The sequence below is a fragment of the Zerene cesonia genome, chromosome 12 (assembly GCF_012273895.1).
Source record: "Zerene cesonia ecotype Mississippi chromosome 12, Zerene_cesonia_1.1, whole genome shotgun sequence".
Classification (NCBI taxonomy): domain Eukaryota; kingdom Metazoa; phylum Arthropoda; class Insecta; order Lepidoptera; family Pieridae; genus Zerene; species Zerene cesonia.
This window is the reverse complement of record NC_052113.1, coordinates 3,121,292-3,142,637: the sequence shown is the minus strand read 5'-3', so window position 1 is coordinate 3,142,637 and position 21,346 is coordinate 3,121,292. Positions and strand designations below refer to the sequence as shown.

The window sequence follows — 21,346 nt, the reverse complement described above, 5'->3', positions numbered from 1 at the left end:
AAGCAGAAGTACCTTCTGTGTACTTGCTACCCGAAATTCAGCAGTTACACTATGTTTCGCGTTTGTTCTGAGTCTAAAAGCACAGATAATTAATTAAAGTCTTCTGAGAGATAATTTTAGTGTGAGATTAAACGTACGCCAACTAACCTAAATTATTTATTCACTAGCTGTTCGCCCGTGGTACATATATAGCATTTGTCCCACAGTGAAGCTGCAGCTTCCTAATGGTGCAAGGTTTTTGAAACCGATCCAGTTTTTACGTGAAAACGTTACAAACATGCAAAGATATATAAGTTTCTCCTTTATAATATACTAACTTTTGCCCACGGCATCGCACGCGTTTATTCGGAGTAGTTTAATAGATGTAATTATGCACCTAAACCTTACTCTTGAATCACTCCTATCTAAAAAAAAAACCCTATCAAAATCCGTTGCTTAGTTTTAAAGATTTAAGCATACATAGGGACATAGGGAAGAGAAAGCGACTTTGTTTTATACTATGTAGTGAAGTGTAGGTATATTACCTACTTAAAGTAACATTCATTAGGAATGATGCAAAAAAAGGATGTTAATAGAAAGTAGATTATGGTATGTATTCAAAGTTTTATGTACCAGACCAAGACAGGCATTCTAGCGATAAAAACACTTCTGTTATCTATGTTATTCAGACTCAAAATGCAAAATCTTATTGAATAATCTTGATTTACGTACATTTACGTAACCGATTAGAGTTAAGTGAAGATAAATTTTGCGAAGTTTACGAAATTTATCTTAAAAAACTTATCTTAAATGACATCTATGAGCAATTCCAATTTTAAAAAATCGTGATTTCTGTCTACATATCACTAAAAGAGATAATGCTAGAATGAATGATTCGTATGTCACGTTGATGGATACAAACTCGTATATATAATTCAAGGTCCATGTCCGCTGTTTTGTTCGTGATTATTATGACGTCAGCTCGCGGACACACTACAAACCTTGCTAAATAGTGCTTTTTACCACGCCGGCCGCAGCCCTCAGTCGCTCGGCGCAACGCTCGCCTGTAGACGCCGTCGCGGCGGTAACGCTAACATATAGCAATCGATCGCATTCATTCACAATGTTTTGATCTGAAACTCTATCAATATTGTAGTGCACTATGACGAGTTGGTAAACGAACGCCTCACAAAAGTGCAAGACTGCGCGAGGTTTTAAATCCACATCAGGATCCAGCGGATAGTCAGGGAACTGGTTTCGTAATTTACTGTAATTTTAATTTATTTATTTTCTCATCAATATGAAGGATAATAATAAACGGTAAGTTCTAATAAATAAATTCAAAATTTATATTTATATGGGTGGTATGTTGTTTTGAAGAATTTACTTAGGTGCGGTTGCAAAAAAAAATAAAATAAAATAAATAATTCATTCCTTTCTTAAAATAACTTTTATTAATACGTATACTAAAATTGATGCTATTAATACGATACAAAATACCTGCAGTAATGTACATTAATGGAATTCGTTACAAATAATTAAGATAAATTTTGACAACACTGTGACTTGTGAATCTTTCGATATTATGTATTTACCTAATCGTAAATTCGGATTTCGGATTAATATTTTATATTTTGAACAAGCTGTACTCCGCGTCTGAACACCTCACCTCTCACGGTAAAAAATCTGTATCCCATGCGACGGCCCATAGCAACATTACCTGCCTTCACGTCAGGGATCAAATTCTATCCATATAATAATAAACAGAAACCGAGTACGCGCTAGAATAGTGAGGCAATTCTAATAAAGCCGTATTGGCTCAGTCCCGCACCCGAATATACCTACGCTTAGTTATCAAGCTCCACAGACCACAATATTAAACTTTTGTATATGTGCGTGTCGGCGAACGTAAGCTGCACGTAATGCTCACGCATACATCAATGTTTTTTTTTGCTCTTTAGAAGCGTTTGTATGAAAAGTGTCGATCAAGCCATTATAAATCTAAGATTCTCTCCAACTCCATATAAACATAACACTAAAAACAAACGTATCTATAAATACATACATGATACCTTAAAAGTAAAATGTGAAAGTTAATTTACATCTTACCTTTCTCAAAGATTGTGAAATAAGATTGACATATTGTATAAAAAACGATGATTTTAGTTATGACTTGTATTTTTATTTTAATTTTTCGTACTCAAATAATTAATTTTGACAAAAGACAAAATTTAAATGAGACCACACGGGAGGAATTAGTTTCATCATTTCAGTAAAACCATCAAAAGCAGGTATAGCCACCTATATAGTAGGAATGTTTGAGGTAACCAATACAAATCAATTAAGTCGAATCTCAGAAGTTCAACCTCCTCCTTTTTTCAAGTCGAATAAAAAGATTAAACTTACTAATGAAATATTCATCGTGCTGATAAAAAAAATCATTGGGTTCATATTAATTATTTGCAACTCACTCATTATAATTATTTATGTTGCGTTATTTTTGTTTGATAAATAACCAGTCAATGACAGTGTCAAATATCAAGAAAAATTATCAAACATAAATATTTAAACAAATTTGTATGTAACATGTAATGATAGCATTACATGTAAAATGTAAAGCCATAGGGCTAGCAAGTTAGTTGCTATTTAGTTATCTGGCTATGGCGCTATTAATACCTAATGCATATGAATTACCAAAGGCGGTAGAGTAGTATCTGTGGTATCAGTTCTCTAGCTGTTTCGGTATTGCTATCAGTTATTCTTCCTTAGACATTAAAGTCCCATCTAAATCGCATATACCTATCGCAGATATGATGTTACATTCTTATGAGGAAAAGTTACTTTTCTAAAAAGTCCGTCATGTGCTGGTAACGTAACCCATCATATCGCATGCCCATTTCACAACTGAATTCTATCATTATTTCATTTCATTCATTCAATTCATTTCTCGCATCGATGCAATATTATAATCTAAAAACTACCGAATAATTATGCGTTAAATCATGAGCAGTAGGTATCTTAAAAATTTACATTTTTTCGATAAATTTTGCGGTGACCAAGCGGAAGGTGTGATAAGTAGGTACCTACGTGGTATAAATTTTTTATTTTTTTTCATTAGATATTTCGCAATAAAAACAATCCAACAAAACTAGGTGTAGGTAATCTAGGTACCTTATTTTATAATACCTAATATTATATCGCAATAAAAAATAACAATATTTATTTGTTTATGTTTTCTATGGGTGATATTCATGTCATAAATTTTGAACAACATTTTAATAATAAAAAACGCTTTGTTGTTTATTGAAATGTAAACGGGTTATTCCTAAATAAGTATGTTAACTACATACCTATTACGCATAATAATCTGTAGATTAACAATACACATACCATACGGGAATAAAATTAAATGCAATTAGTTTAATTAAATGATAAATGCCGTTAAATTTAAAAGGAAACTCAAGCAAAATATTGAAGGAAGACGAAACATGAGACAATTCTATATGGGGTAGGATGTGCTTCGTTATAACTTGTAACATAATACAGTATAAAGAAATTAGATTGTGGTGACTTTACGTTCTTAAGACGGCTAACCAGATTCCAGTTAACAGATTATTCTTAAAACTTACTTACTTACTTAAAACTTACAAGGTAGTTATACTGATACAAGTAATTAGTATGTATATAATAGCTATAACTATATATTTGTCTTATAAGCTGTATTCATATATAGTACCGATTATAGAAACTCACTGCTATAAAATATGTTGTTTGTTGAATATTTAAGTAGGTATAATGAATACTGCACGTAAAATCCCACAAGTATTATCGTAGGATAGTGTAGTTTCACTGAAACCGCCGGGCAACAAATGTACATACGCCCCACAAATATCAATTAATATATTTTCACCGTATATTATTCAGTATGTTCCACTATAGTCTACTATAAGATAGCAGATATTCTCGGTAGTATAAGAATTTTCACAAGGCTAAAAGAAGTATTCTACAATATTATAATAAATTTTTAAAAATAAATTGGCAAATTATTGTTTTACCTATCATCTTAGGATGTAGTGAGACGAAGGTTTTTGAAGAATATACGAGTATATATTTTCTGATTTATTTGCTTATTAGATGTCTTAACTAGGCGTAATACATATTGTATTATGACTAGTTACTAGTTACATCCTAAGATGTAGAGATTATAGGTTAAACAATAATTTGCCAATTAAATTGTAAATAAAGAATAGCTTTGTTTGTAGGACTTATGCTCAGACATTCTTTTAATTTATTTAAATAGCTTCAACCCGCGAGCTCATTCGCTTGGTACCTGAATATAAAGTAGCCTGAGCGCTTATACATAACATTATGAAATTTGGAACAGAGATAGATCTCTGCACCAAATTTCTCACAGATCCGATCTGTGAGGAATTTGAAAAAATAATAACAAACATATTTCATCCATACATTATTTATAACTTTTACGTTTTTGATACTAATATTAGGATAATAGGAGATGATCATCTACTGAATCATAGTAACAAGATCTTACTGATCGAATGCATTGTATGTAAAAATATTTCTATATTTATTTATATTTCTATATAAGGTATAGATAGTACCTAGATATGTATGCAAACATGTATATGTGCTAGTATTAGCACAATAGGTTGTTAAATCAACGGACTTGTACTCATATGTGTTACGAAGCAACGAACGAACGAACCAATTCACAACTTTTCGACACAGCAAATCATGCATAGATTATAATCTAAAGACATTTAGGGTAAGTAATTTTAGTGTGACAGCTTTATGAATAATATAGATATTAAATTTTCACTCTGATAGTACTGAAAATTACATAAACCTATAATATAACAAAAACTATGACACTCGGCAACTTATTCTAAAACTCATTTTGTTTTATTTTACTTCAACCATTTTGTATGCAATTTGCAGTGTAAATTGAATAGGCTATTGTATTGTTATTACCTACTTTCCTTTTAATAGGTATTTATATAAAAGTTTAAATATGAAAACTGTAATTGTTAATACATTTGTAGGCTAATACCTACTTAATTTAAAAGAAATCATCTGTATAAACATAAAACTTTGTAATGACTTTAATATTAGGCACGACACTTATTAACTGTTATATTTTATTGTTCTAACTTATTACTCATATTAGTATCTATGAGCTATATATGAGCTATAAGCTAGACTTCATTTTAACTTCTTAAATGTAAGGTACGATTCTAAATAAGGTAAAAAATTATCAATGTCAATGACTCTGATAAAAAAGTTGCACATTTTATAGGTTTTTACATTTTAAAATAAAAATCGCCTTACGGGTTTTTTATATCAATGTTTACAAGAGATTTCTTTCCAACCCGTTTCATTCTAAGGAGATACGATACGTAGGGATTTGGTTTCCATGGTTATCATGGTCCATTAATTATGAGAGGCGTTATTGGTTTGAAATTTTCTTTTTCTAAATTTCATTTAAAAATTTGTGTACAATTTCCATATTTTAGTAAAAAATCATATTCTTATTTTTGAAATAAATTTTCTCCTAACCGAAAAAATAAGTGATATTTGCTTCAACAAATTCTCTTATAAATTATACCTACGTCGTTAAAGTTACTCGACTTACAACATTTAAATTTGTATGAGAACTTAACAAAAAATAGTGATAAGTGGTAGTCGAGCATGCATCGGATCTAATTGGGCCACCTTGCACCGGTGAAGTACCACACCCCCCAGAAAACCGGCGTGAAATAATAGCATGCTATTGTGTTTCGCATAGTGAGTGGGGGAGCCGGAGTCGTATTTCCTTTTTCTCACCCTTCCCAATCGATTCCTTCTTTCCAGTCGTAAATCCTTTCCTTATCCCTTACCCCTTAAAGGCGGGCAGCGCATTCGCAGAAATAGTGCCTTTGCGAATGTTCATGGGCAGTGGTGATCGATTACCATCAGGCGAACCACAGTGCAGTTGCTCGCTTATGACATAAAGAAAGAGAAATTGGGAGTTATTGCTTTTAAAATTTCAATATTTCCATTTAACTATCATCTAAAAAATTTAATAGCTATTTTCTAGTATCGATTTAAATTCGTAAGATTTTATATGAACCAGAAACCTTGTCCATAACAATGCCAATTTGATATGACTGATGATCGGTATTTTTTTATACTTATACTTTACATATTTCAATAGCATATAAGAATCATTCAATAATTGTTTTTAACTTGTAACTTAAGTCGAAGCCATTCTGTCTAAGAAGTTCTGTACAAGTGCGATTAAAAATGGCGCATCAAGATCTTTCGAGATCAAAGAGATAGTGGTTATATATGTCTCCATCTTTGTATCGTATCATGGTAGCGCAAAATTTTTCAAGTAGAATTTGAAGGAAAAATAATTCTTATCAATAGTTCGACACTGTTTCTTGAACTTGAGGAAAACTATGTTTCTCTTATATTTGAGGAAAACTATATTCTATACCTAAATTTAACTCTATTGATTTATACCACAGCACATTAGCTCAAAACTGGGCATTGGCGGATACCCTCAATTATTTGCATAAATTTTGTCGAGACTATATATTTCATGACAATAACATCTTAAAATGTTTTGTCCGTCATTAAATATCTGTCCATAAAAATGTTTCTAAAAATGTAATATATAAAAGAGGCAATTAAAAATTACTAGAGCTAGTAACTATTTAGTAATATGTGCTAGTGCATCTTTTAATAATTCCATTGATCGTATTTAATTACAAGTGCCTACACATTGCTTTGCATTCAATCACTATAAAATTCAAGGTTAAGAAAATTGAAAAGTAATAAGAATAGCTGTTCTAGTCGACATGTCAATTGCATAAGTTATTGGTTACATAAGGCAATTTTGTTACTATCGTAAACTATGCACTTTACAAAAACGAGTCATACAAAAAATACGCCGGTTTTATACCTGTGTTATTATTCATATTTTTTATAAAATGTTAAGGTTTACTTGTTTCCCCTCCAAATTACTAACATAATACTTATATATATAAAGCTAAAAGTTTATTTTTTGTTTTCTTTTTACTTGAACGCAGTAATCTCAGGATTACCGAGCCTATTTGGATGAATTTTGTGTACAGATTTTTTTTTATTATTTCGGATAGTATAGTTTAATAGTAACCTTAACTTCTAACAAATATTATTTCCATGGCAACAGTTGAATGGTGAAATAATTTTACAGTCACATGATAACCGATATTCTCTAATGATTGCTTTTTTCTTTGGCTTTCAAACATTATGTTTTTGAATCGTAATAAATTATTTAACTCATTTTATAAATAACACAATAATTCGTGACGCAAAAGATTTTGTTATCTTTTGAATCTATACCAATAAATTAGTTTTGTTATTTAATATGGTTTTTGTTTAATATTCTGAAGACTAACAGCGATGTCGACACGTAATCCAAGGTCGCAAGGTTCAACTAGGAAGGTATTGCCAAACATACACAAATATATCTCGCCCCAGAAAGCTAAAGGTCAATTTGCGAAATTTGCCAACTTAAGATCGTATCATTCAACATTCACCAGTCTTCTAACAAAATATAAATCCCATTAATCTTAGATATACAGCAGATCGTTTGTTGTTTGAAGTGTCTGTATTTTTTTCGTTGTTTTTATGTGATAATTAACAAAAAATCTGGTTGATTGCCTGATGGTAAGCGAAAAGCACCGCTATAGAGGCTATATGTCTGTGCAAATGGTTTGCCAACATTAACTGGATAAGGAAACAAAGTTAAGGATAATGAAGAGTAAGGAAAAGGATACGGACATCACCAGATCCCCCACTCATTGATCGAAACACAGTAGCATGCTAATATTTCACGCCGATCTTCTGTGGAAGCGTGCTTGAGTCCCACACTAAAATAACATGACAACAGATAGAAAACACCATCCCAGGACATACATACAATGCCTTACACTGCCACAGTGCGATGGAGGTCGTCGACGTCGACGTTTGATTGTCATTCAAAACTTGACAATAGTATTAATAATAAAATAAAAATACACTTCCAAAGCAGGTCAGAACATTCATAACTGCATAAGTAGGTTACAGAAATAGACTCTTAACTTACCATACCTACATACTTCCAAAGCAAGTTACATTCAAAACTGCATAAGGAGGATAAACAATAAAAACTTTCAGCCCAAATTTTCCAATAAACAATAGAAACTGAATGTGTGGTCGTAAAAGTCTCTCAGTCCACAGCGTTGTGTCGAACGAAGGCTGAAGCGTAGGGAGCTTTCTCCAATCAGGATCAAGACATAAATACCCACGATTATTAAAAACTAGCGGTCCGCCCCGGCTTCGCCCGTGGTACATCTCCATCCAGATCCTGCTAAGATTATAAACGTGAAAGTTTTTAGGTATGAATGAATATATGGATGTTTGTAAGGTGCTCTTTCACGCGAAAGCAGTTTATCGACGCCCACTTCGCAACGGGCCGTGCAGCAGAAAACGTAATATTTTAATTTCACCACAACTTCAAAACTAAACGTCCAATTTTAATCATTCAAAGACCAAATATTATCAACATAAACTGTACTTATTGATGAAATAATTTATTTTGATAAGGATTAATAGCATGAGTAAAATAAACGCGTTTAAATGTAGTCCAAAAAAGATTTTTAAATAAAAATTTGGTTGTTGTGCCTCACTCGACATAGATATGTACAGTGTGTCGCGGACTTTTTTGTAGATATTTATAAGATCTACAATTAATTCTAACATTTTATGGTTCTATCTTTTGTAGTTTAGGCAGCGTACGCAAAATAAGTAACTTCATTGGTTGATTTTATTCAGTTAATCGAAAATATCTTACGGAACCCTATTTTTTTCCAAAATAAAATATAGCCTATGTTACTCGTGGATAATGTAGCTTTCGAATGGTGAAAGAATTTTTAAAATCGGTCCAGTAGTTTTTGAGCCTATTCATTACAACCAAACAAACAAAGATTTCCTCTTTATAATATTAGTGTAGACATATAATCTGACCGACCTAGATAAGGTACCTTACTTGAACTGATGTGTGCTGTTTCACCGGTTCTTGTACATCTGCAATCCAGACTGGCTACAAACATAGGAATGAAATTGCCCTTTTATTCTGAAAAAGCCTATAATAAATAGCCTAACGCAGTCCTTATTGATAACAGGCAGGTCTTAACTACACATAAAAATACATATACCCTTAAATATGTATACCCAATAGCCATTTATCTGTATTACCTCAGCATACTTTATACAATACCTATACACGCTTATTTTAGGAGCTACTAGACCGATTTTAAAAATTATATGACCGTTGGTTTTCTAATAATAAAAGGTACTAACTATGTATGTACAACAGCGAAGCCAGAGCAAATCGCGAGTTTCTCATAAATTTAACGGATTCTTACTTATATTTACATTCACGGTTCCACGATGCAAAGAAAAGGATATTTTATCATAGTACGGTAGGAAGGTTAAGGGTTAGGTACTAAGATAACAATTAAATTGCATGTAAATACAATCTTGCAAAGTGCAAGTGACAGTGGCGGACGTATAATTTAATTTGTTTAATATATAACTAACAGTGAATTAAACAAACGATGGTTGTCTTATTCGGTTACGCGATTCATATTCGCGGATTACGTATATTGAAGGTACAAAGGTAAGTCTATTCGTAAACAAACACGTCCGTACGTATACGTATCACATATTCATTATTCAGTAGATAACGAGTAGGTAAGCTCGCTTTATGAGATAGTTTACTGTTTAGATATCTTATCGAGCTCATTCGGCGTATAATCGATCGAGCTTGTGAACGAAGCTCAAATTTCTAAGAATTCGTTCATGCCAAGTTCTTGCTTACATAGGTGTATTTTTATATTATTTTAATATGTGTGTATACATATAGTGCATCGATGTCTGATCTACATATTACGTGTCCTATATGAACGTATTATAAATAAGCCTATGGAACTTTTTTCTTACCTCTTAACTATCACCAGACACAAAAATCATATCATAAAATCATTCCGTTGTGTCGTGAAAAAAAGATAAGCAAACGCATACACATCTTCATAAATATTATTAGTATATAATGTACTGTTCTCGTAGCTTCGCCCGCTTGGTTAATGGAATTACCATCGGACTAAAATGTTTCATCGCGTTAAAAAGTAGCCTATGCCACTCCCTAGCCGCCTAACCATCTCCAGAAACCAGACATAAAAATCATACTATAAAATATAATATAACAAATCAACTAAAAAAGGTACACACACTTTCACATAAAGGCACTAACAAAAACGTAATAAAAATGTCATCGAGTAATAAGGATAAATAGGCTAAAATGTTATATTTCACTTGTTCCTTTAATTATACGTAGTAAATAATAATACATCTTATATCGATTGAGTCTTGGCGCCGGAACCAATTATTTTTCCATCACACGCACCCTTTCGCTTCTGTGTGACAATACGTACTTAGACGCTTTTACTTATAGCTTAAGGGTGTATCTTACTATATATTTTATGTGTAATAAGTTAATATTAACTTTGTTTAAAAGTACGATGTTAACCACAATATCTATAGTGCAAATGTACCGGAAGAACAGAACTCGTTTCCCTAGTTAGAACTAGTAGTAACAAAGGCATTTAGTTCTTATAGTTCTAACCAGTGAAAAAGCGTTGTGGAAGAATACAGGTTTTAACTGTAACATGTACGTACAGTCTAGTATACTGTATAATATTATGTTATCCGTGGTACAGCTAAGAAAAAAATAAAAATAAATCTGGTTAAGTACGTGTCAAGCCATGCGTAGTGCAGGATTCCTTAGTAGGAACGTGACTACCTAATTTATCTTCCCAAAGAAATTCACAGAATCTTTAAGAATCGGACATAATACCACGCACACCATACGACATACCGAAACTATATATAAAATTATGCACTTGAATCGTGACTATTTAAGAATGACTTAAAAAATATGAAGTCAAGATAAAGATTGGCACTATTGGATAACGAAATATCCGTACGTTGTTAGTTCTTTAAATAAAACCCATTCGCACAATTCCACAAATAACGCGCTTTGGTGTAAAAAAATTGGCAGACACCTATACAGAAAGAAACATGTGGCGAGCATACAGTTCATTACATATTTACCAAATATTATTTTTGGTCTGTCTTTCTGTATTTTTTGGCCACATCATACTATATTATATAATATATATTTTCACCTACTCACCATAGCACTTTTGGGATATTTGCTCAAATGGAAATACATTTATCATCGCTACGAGTTTTTATCGTATCGTTCTTTCAGTTGTTAGTTGTGAAATATTGCGCAACTATAGTCTATATGTTATATTATATTTTCATAGGAAAGTTTACCGATTATATTCAATACCAATGACCTTTGAGAAATTTATATGTTGTTGTGAAATGAATTTTTGAAAGTCATTCGTAAACAAATGCATACTAAGATTAATGAATTTAAGCTTAAATTTATAATTTTCTTCCAGCGATGGTGCTCACGAGGCTATGCTCTCTCAAAGTCCTAAACCAGTGGTCAAGAGGAAAGAGGAAAAAAGTCAAGAAGAGTATGAAGCTCTTCAAAATTTCCTACGTAGTATTAGCTCTACAGCCACTCTACCGCCATACGTAAAGGGTGAAACCTACTCATCAGTGCGGGGAGTATTTAATCAGGTAACCATGTAAAAATTCAAATCACTTTTGCTGAAACATTCCATTATATAAATAAAGAAACAGAACTGTATTTAAATATTTTCGAAAAGTCACTTGACGAAAATCAAACTGGCTACAAAATTAAAAAAATAGCAGCTTACTTATTTACTTTATTCATTGTGGTCACAGTAAAAATCCACATCGCGAAATACGTATTATGGCTCAAACACTCACGATGCGATGTTTTATGACTACCATTGAAATACCTCTTCAACTTGAACTGAACTTAGCGAAATTCGTGTCGTGGCTGACATGTTATACGAAGAAAAGCCATGACGCGTTCTGCACATTAATTAATTAACTATTTTCTTTCATTAATTAATTCACACAAAAGTCGATTCTGGCACCAGCTGGCCGCAGCCGCGACACACACGTTCACATCATGCAATAGTTTGCAATCTCTAATATGCAAATCACTTCGTTCCTCGCTAATCTATTTTTAAATTAAAAACTACGTACGTAACGTTATAAAGATCTTTAAGTTTTTTTTTTATATGACGATTATCAATTTTTTTACACATAAAAGACCTTAAATACGTCGTGTTATGTTAATCCAATGAATGTTGGATACTTAAATCTTATGAAAATAAAGTTCAATTTTAATTTCCAAACCATGGACAATAATAAAATATGTAATTTTGTTCTCTTAGTGTTTTTTAAATCTCCTCTTTATAAAGTAGTATTAAAAAATAGGTCAGTTTGTGTAGATACAAAAACTTCCTAAAACTTTTACTAAATTACAAACTTTTACATGTCTACTGTTAACTATACCTGTCTATGTATAGTCAAACTAATATGATTGAAGTTGTAAGAAATTTGCCATATTAACTTAATAATGTGGAGAATACCGCCATTGACAATAATTAATAACCTATACTCATTATAGATATTACTAGATATACATTACCCAGCAAGATATAACCTTTTAACTTGATTATTACTAAGAAACCAGTACTAACGGGGCATACACGCAAAAATATTTTTAGTGTTATTTTTAATATCAATCCAAATATATAACAACAGACAATAATAAATTATCATAATAAAGGTTCGCAATTACCATTATAACATTACGTAAAAAGTCAGGTTCATGTAGCACTTGAACCATTACTTCAACACTATTGATAAGATTTTATATGATTTATCAAAATGACATTATTACCCAACTCGAACAAATGGCCCTGTTAAACTACAATACGTGATAAGATAGAATGTTTTAACATACTGAATAATTATTTTGTCAAAAACTCATTTACGTGATGTGATGTCTATTTAAATAACCTAATCGTTTAAATGTGATGTTTAACGTTTGATTTCCGTAATTAAAGGGACCAGTTATGAATTATGTATAATTATAATATTATTATTTATAGTGTTTTTAATTAAATTATATATAAGGTATGTACCTTAATATGTTATAGTGAATCCAAAATAAATATTTATAAATTAAAATTATTTCCTGTGGAAATATTTCAATACAAAATTTTCCAACACTAAAAAAGTGGGCGTTAAGAGATTATTGTCAATATGGTCGATTTTCGTCAAGTAAAGCTATATAAACAACCACTTCCTGTCACGAAATGAAATCTAAAACAAATAAACAGCAGCAATACATGAACACATTCACTTTTAATAAGGCATAAGGCATCCACTGAAATTCAGCGTTATTACACTGGCTTATTATGGCATATATGTTTAAGTACCTTATGTGACATCTCTGATCTATTGTTTTCTCTTAATCATTAATGTGTCCATTATAAACGTATTTTCATTCTTTCTCTCAATCTTTTAAATTTAATGACAATAATAACTTAAATATATTGTTTGTTACAGTGCCTTATAACATGTGCGGTGCTTATATTAGCGGCGGGTGCGGGTCACCCCATAGGCTTTTCTGCTGTCGCTTTGCCACAACTTCGAACAGAAAACTCCACAATGAGGATAGATGACGATATGGGGTCTTGGATTGGTGAGTGAACTCTTCAAATTTGTACAAATAAAACATAATTTATAATTACTTTTATTTGCTACCCTTAACCAATTAGGTACCATACGCATACATTGGGTGTACCTAACATGTAAATAACTAAAATTTTATGCGATTTATTTCGTTTTAAACAATACTTCTATATTTAATAACCCTGTCCATTAAGTAGATGAAAATTGACAACATTAAGTGATAAGACCATAATTATTATTATAAAAAAACTATTCAGTGAATGAAAAACTTAAAGACCTCTTAGGTACTTCGATCTTCATTATAGTTTATTATTTTTATTGTTAAAAAATTGGTCACCCAATTACATAAATCATGAATTGAGAACAAAGAACAAATTTATTTGAATATTAACTCTTTGTTGTGTTGTCATTGTTATTTAAACACGTTTTTGTGTCTTGAAGTTGAAACGAATACTGAATTTGTTTCGGATTTTGCTCGAATGTTATTTTTCGGCATATTATATGACTAAACAACAGAATTTTTCCGCTGACAAAGAATAGACTCGTTGAACAAAGAACGTAGTAGGTAGATATTTTATGCTTGCAGTTACATCTTTATTTAGTTTCTTCAAATTAATTGATGGTAATGGACAATGGTCGAATTAAAACGAATAGCCTAGATGGCAACGTTTTTAAACGTAATTATCACTTTTTCTGTAGTAATTGGTAGCAATTACTATTCATTAACATGTTTGGTATCGAGTTCAATGTTAAAAGAATCTCAAGATGATGATATATTATAGTATTATAATATATAGTTTTTATCGATCTGAAATATAAACTCTTCTAGCATAAACGAAACATATTTTATGAATTTTGTTACTCATATATACACGTATAAAAAAATGTTAATTTTAATGTCATGTCACATGTTCTGTAAATGACGTACATGTGATCAATGTAGCAACACTAACTATTGTCAGAGCATCAAATTTTTCGAGTTCGAGTGGAATTTTAGTTAAAGTTTAATAAACATAATCTAGCTAATACTTTATGAGAGTTCGGCACTTGCATTCGTATATGAGTGTCATCGCGAACCACTGTTCTCACACGTAAGGGCACTACCCTTTGATTATGTTCGAAAAACGATAAAATAGCCTAGTGCACTGTTACTCATGCGTGTTCGTTATTCACCTCGCTTTTCCCACGATTGCTTAAACGCACCATTGGATATATTTCGGTTATATTCTGACTTATAGTAGTAGCTTTTGCTTATTGCTTATCTGTTGTTTGATTAAAAAATATTCCAAATTAATTATTATTTTTTACGAAGCTACAATACAACGAATTATGTACCTGCAGTGTACTGTGTACCTATGATACATTGACACACTTAAAAACCGTAGATTGCAAGTTGCAAGAAATACAATCCTTACATTTCTAATGCTAATGCACGTGTTATCTGTATAATGTTGAAGTTGTCTCTTTTATATAATCGGTCGAACGATTAATTTATTTCGAAACACATATGCTTCTATATAATAGTATTTCTTATTTAGCAACAATAGCACATGCATATTCAATTTTGACTTAACTTATACAATATGTTGTTATGGTAAAGAGACATTCATGCGTCCCTTGTTACGATATAAGAACTGTATTATATAAGTAATTCCAAAAAAAATTATGCAATTGAAACTAGATAAATATTCGTCTGCCTTATCCTTACCACTTAGAAGTGATTAAATAGATATCGACCTATTTTCAGACCTACCGAATATGTATATATATAAAATCGGTCAAGCCGTTTTCGAGAAGTATGCTGTATGGTAGCTAACACTGTGACAAAAGAATTTTGTATATATTTAAAAATTTGCTTTAATAGGAGCTTGGTTGGATAGATAAAGTGCATGTATGTAAATTTATTACTTACCTTAAATTACTTTGTAGTTATAGAGTTCATATACATATAATTTAAATTAAGGAATACTAAAATAGAAACAAGGTCTTATTACATTGTCATCTTTCATCACTTGAAATATCGATGTGAATGAGCCTATTAATTGCAAGTTAAAAGGACAAACCAATTAACGTTACTTCTTTTACAGCCAGCATCCATTCTGCGGCAACTCCCTTGGGTTCAATGCTCTCCGGTCCTATAATGGAAGCAATAGGGCGAAAGCGGACCCTTCAAGCATCAACCTTCCCTCTAGTATTAGGCTGGATTCTTATTGGCACTTCGACGCATCATGCGTTATTACTTCTAGGACGAGTCGTGTGTGGTTTTGCTGTCGGGATATTAGCTGCACCATCACAGGTAAACAAATTCACCCTGATATTCAGGAATGTATTTCGCTATAGAATGTAAGATAGAATGAACTGATGTTGTTCGAAATTACTTGTTGTAAAACCGAAGGTGTGTAGATAAATTTTCTTTCATTTTACGAGGAAATGCCTCAAGTTTGCCTCGACTATTTCTTAGATAAATAAAACCAGTCCGTATAATCGATAATGATTACTTCCATGACGTGTACGTACAAGTATACTGTCTGTCTAATTACTTACATCACACACTTACAGTAGGACTCATTATGGACATTTGCTATCATGTTTATTTGTTACTATGTAGTAGTAAGGGCACTTACATTTTATTACACATCTAGAAACAATAGATATATTGAGCCGTTATTAATAGATGTTTATTTGGTAGGTATAAGGAAGTTAAGAACTACTTAAAACAATCAGTTTACTGTCAAAGTAGTAAGATACGAAAGAAGTAGTAAATATACATTTTTTTACAGTAATCACTACAATATTTTTCCATCCGCAGGTTTATTTGGGAGAAATATCGGAACCAAGACTGAGAGGTCTCCTAATTGGAACGCCGTTTGTGGCCTATTCACTGGGAGTGCTTTATGTGTATGCTCTTGGCGGGGCTCTTCCGTGGAGATCGGTAGCACATCTATCTATATTGCTACCGATTTTAGCCTTTGTAGCCTTATGCTTTTCACCAGAGAGCCCCACTTGGTTGGCACGACGTGGTCGTTTCCATGAAGCCATGGCCGCCATGTCAAGATTACGTGGAGATCCTGATACTGTAAGTTCTTCAAAACACATTTTGTATAAATTCCATGAGCAAGTGAAACAATTTTGAGAAATTGTATTAAAACATGTTCGATTAATTTAATGATATTTAAATATTCTTATAATATAATCTTATATATAAAATTCTCGTGTCACAATGTTAGTCTCTATACTCCTCCGAAACGGCTTGACCGATTCCTCTGAAATTTGATAAGCATATTGGGTAGGTCTGAGAATCGGCTAACATCTATTTTTCACACCCCTAAATGATAAGAGTAAGGCAGAACAGCGTTTGCCGGGTGCAGCTAGTAACAATATAACTTTGACTAAGCTCAACCATAACTGACAAGCAATACAAACTTGCATAGCTATAATGATCTAAAGGCTAACCTACAATATGATTACCTAATCCTTAACCGCCTATTACAAGCAACTGTTTGTTGTTATACCACTGAACAATGCCTTAAGTGGTTTGTTTTCAAGCTCGTAGCATGGTTTGAATACTTACAATTCGAGCAATCGTGTCTAATGGGCTCAATAAGCACGCGCGCGCCAATTGAACTAATGTTTCTCGAACATGTAACTGCTTCGACGAGATACATTTTTAAGAAGCAACCTAACACCCATTAAGTCTCGTTAAACAACCCATTAATGTGTCATTATAATGTAACGTTACACGACTCGTTACATCATTGTGCCAAAGACAAAAACAACATACGATCATTAATTTCAGAATGTAGCTGTTCTGAACAAAAAACGAATTATTATCAAAATAACATAGTATAAATTGAGTTAACAAATGTATTATATATTTAGTATATATTTATATTCAAATATATTATATAAATAATAATTATATAATATATTTGAATATAAATATATTATATACCTAATATAATAATTATTAACATTATTGAAATGCACATCACGTTATTATTATAAAAAAATAAATGAGACAATTGCATGTACAATATCGTAAGCTATCCTTGTCTTTCAGGCGCAAAGAGAACTTCATGAACTAATATCGGCCCGGGAAAAGGAAAAAGCGAGGGGTGAAGAGACCATTCGTTTCTTCGCGACGGTCCTCCGACCACCTGTACTGAAACCACTCCTTCTTATCAACGCCTTCAACATGCTTCAGATTCTATCAGGCAGCTACGTGGTGATCTTCTATGCGGTTGATATAGTCAGAGATGCGGGTGGCTCTTTGAGCCCTCATGTACGTATAATGCTACTACGCTAATATGCTAAATTTAACTCTTTATCTTATCGTTAATGTCAAAATTGTAGTGTTTTATTTTCAAACAAAGTAAGTACTTATTATAACTATATATTATACAGACATTTTATAAACATTTATGAAGATAGATCTTAATACCCACCTTTGGGGGGTTTCAGGTTAACTGTAAATTCATATAGGGAGACAGAGAAATGCTAGTTTTGTATCTATAATAATATAAACTAGAGTAGAATAATATAAACGATACAAATAAATCTACTGCAGAAATAGTTTGTCTACTTTATTTGTTTTATTTACTTTATTGTTGTGTTACCTCTGAGCAACGATTTGTTATATTAAGTATTAAATTATCTACTATATCTATAGTATATCCATAATGGTTCTAATTGAGTCCGCGTTGGTGATGAATATTGGAAATAATAATACGAGTATTTTGTTAAGACTTCTTAACAGAATGCTCGTACTAGTTGAAAAATTACGTTTTATTTGATTACTTTGTTACAATAGGCACGTGAGAATATTACATGGCAAATATTGAATATAAAAATATACTTTGCTAGCGTATGACGAAGAATAGAAGTATCATAATATGTATACCTTTGATTTACATGACTAAACAAAATTTTGGCAATTGTTATTCATACATGCGTACGCGGTACGGTGTTCCTTTTTTGAAAGTAGAATAATAATGCAAGGCTTGTAACTATGCGCATGCTTAGTGACTCGTTTGTGATTCTACAAATAAAAAAGAATAGAATCCACTGCCTATAATTCTAAAGTATAATTAAACGAAAAAAATCTATATTATTTTTATACGTTATATTTGCGTAATTCTCCCTTAAAATGATTACTGTTTTTCCGTACTTTTTTTAACATTTTTCTGTTTTCAGTTGGCTGCCAATGCGAGTGCCCTCGTCCGACTTGCAGTGACAGTGCTGGCGTGTGTGATGCTCCTCAAGGTGACCCGTCGAGCTCTCGTTCTGGTGTCCGGCGCGGGCACCGCGGTGTGTACCCTCGCCCTTGCATTCCTGCTCTCCCAAGGGCCCGGCACCGGCGTCATTCCACCGACACTCATCCTTGGCTACGTCGCGTTTAACACTCTTGGCTTCTTCCTCTTACCGGGACTGATGATAGGCGAACTCTTACCGACTAAAGTTCGAGGACTATGTGGAGGCTATATATTCTGCCTCTTCAACGCCGTCCTCTTTGGTTTCACGAAACTGTACCCGGTCATGAAGAATGCTATCGGCATGACTGGCGTCTTTGGACTCTTCGGCGCCTCAGCCACGTTAGCAACTATCGTCCTTTTCCTCTTACTCCCGGAAACTAAAGGAAGGTCGTTGATACAAATAGAACAGTATTACCAAAAACCTAACATATTATGGGTCACGAGAAACAAAGCGGAAAATGGTCAAAGTGTTTAGGTATAGCGAATAAGTACTTAATGCATCTTATGTCGGTGTGGATAACCTTAACTTTCTCTCAGCATTTAAATGCAACGTCCGCACTCTTCACAAATACATTTTCAAGGTTCTAGAAAATTTTGTATGTTAATTGTTACTTCGTAGATCTAAGGTGAACTTATGGTATGTTTAGTGTTACTTAAACGTTGTTGTTAGTAGCATTTTACTTTACAAATTGCGACATACCTATATGGCAATGGGATTAACTAAGCATTTGGTGCTTCTAAGATTTACCTATTTATATGTATACCAATGTAACAATTTTTAAATAATATTTACTATACATTCTCATATATCAGAAGAGTTGTTTCCTTCAATATAGTATCAAAGCCTTTATATGTCATAAACTAAAACTTTCCTTTTAAGCTAAAGAATAAAACCTTTTGAATAATTTTACCTACAGTTTAGTGTATCTACACTCTTAAGTATATTTTAATGCTTCATTTCTTCAAACGAACAATTAATGAGTTATAACTAGTATGTATTTCAACATTATATTACCCTCATAATTTGTATATGACATAATATCCTTTAGGTATTTACTTTCTTCAAATATTGTTATAATGTTTAATGAATTCGAATGTAGGTACATTTGCATTTTTTTAAACTCGTTATCTTATTCGAGGCAAAATTAGTTTTTAGGCATCTACTTTCTGCATTATAAGTACTTCTATGTTAATTAAGTTTTTTGCACATTTATAAATAGATCAATAGTTTTTTTTTTTTTTAATAAAATACGTTATAGCGGGTCTACACAAACTTAGTTTGCACAATTTATTACATATATAAAACATATATTTGCGCAAACGGAACGTGTAGAGTATTATTATTTTCAACGTTTGTATTTCAGATGAATATATATTGCTGCAAAAGCCAAACACATTTATTTGAGCTTACCTAGTACTGCAATATGTAGACGCATGTTCTCATTTCTTTGAGATAATAATAAATGACCTCAGTAGCGGATTTACCAGCAGGCTGAGTAGGCTCGAGCCTAGGGCGGCAGATTTTGGGGGCGGCAAATTTAGGGAACTAATTTTTAAATTATCTTACATGCAATTTCAACGAAATTGTTGCATTGTAAAAATAATGTATGAAATGACAATTGTTGAGGCAAGGGCGGCAAAAACTATTCAGCCCATACCCTGAAAATTTGTAAATCCGCCACTGAATGACCTACGAAAATATTTAAGACAGTTTATGGGAATTTATAATATATATTTATACAGAAATATATCAATAATTTATTTCTGTGTGTTTACCTGCTGTTTGAAAATTAAAATCGCAAAATTGTTTTGGTTTAGATATTACCTAACCCAACCAATTTGTGTCCGTTTATTTGGTTATCTTATTTTTTTTACAACGGATGTTTTAGCTGTCGCAAAAAAAATTGTAAACGTCTAGCTTCGTATATTTCTTCCGTTTTTATGTCTTCCGCATTTATGATTGCACACACCTCGGCGTTCAGGCGTTCAGATTATTTGTTCAGATTATTGTTTGTAAACAATTTTGCAAAGCACAAATTTGTGTCGTTTAGACCCGCTATTAAGTACATTGCTAATTCATAGCTAATAAAAATAAAAAAAAACTTCCATTATACAGTCATAAATTTTACATAATTTCAATTTCCATTCATTCTACCTAAACATTCTTCTTAATTTTATTTGCTACATATATTTTCTGAGAATCTTTTGATATACTTGTACTTTTTAACACGCCAATATGTGAGATTATCTGTGATTTCTAAATGACCACGTAATAGTCCAATGATTTTTCATATTGTAAGGTCTTTATAAGTGATATATTTATATAGGACAATTATTTTTGTAGATAATAGAAAATGTGATACAAATAAAGA

The 21,346-nt window shown here is 32.1% G+C and overlaps 1 protein-coding gene across 1 annotated transcript; it reads left to right on the top strand.

Moving 5' to 3' along the window:
• Nucleotides 1-1,015: 1,015 nt before the first annotated feature.
• Nucleotides 1,016-21,329, top strand: LOC119830834 (facilitated trehalose transporter Tret1-like). The gene is made up of 7 exons (XM_038353986.1): nt 1,016-1,299; nt 11,541-11,724; nt 13,597-13,732; nt 15,810-16,018; nt 16,532-16,798; nt 17,783-18,004; nt 18,916-21,329. The coding sequence occupies exons 1-7, from the start codon at nt 1,280-1,282 to the stop codon at nt 19,447-19,449; spliced, it is 1,572 nt and encodes a 523-aa protein (XP_038209914.1). The 5' UTR covers nt 1,016-1,279; the 3' UTR covers nt 19,450-21,329.
• The last annotated feature ends 17 nt before the right edge of the window (nt 21,330-21,346 follow it).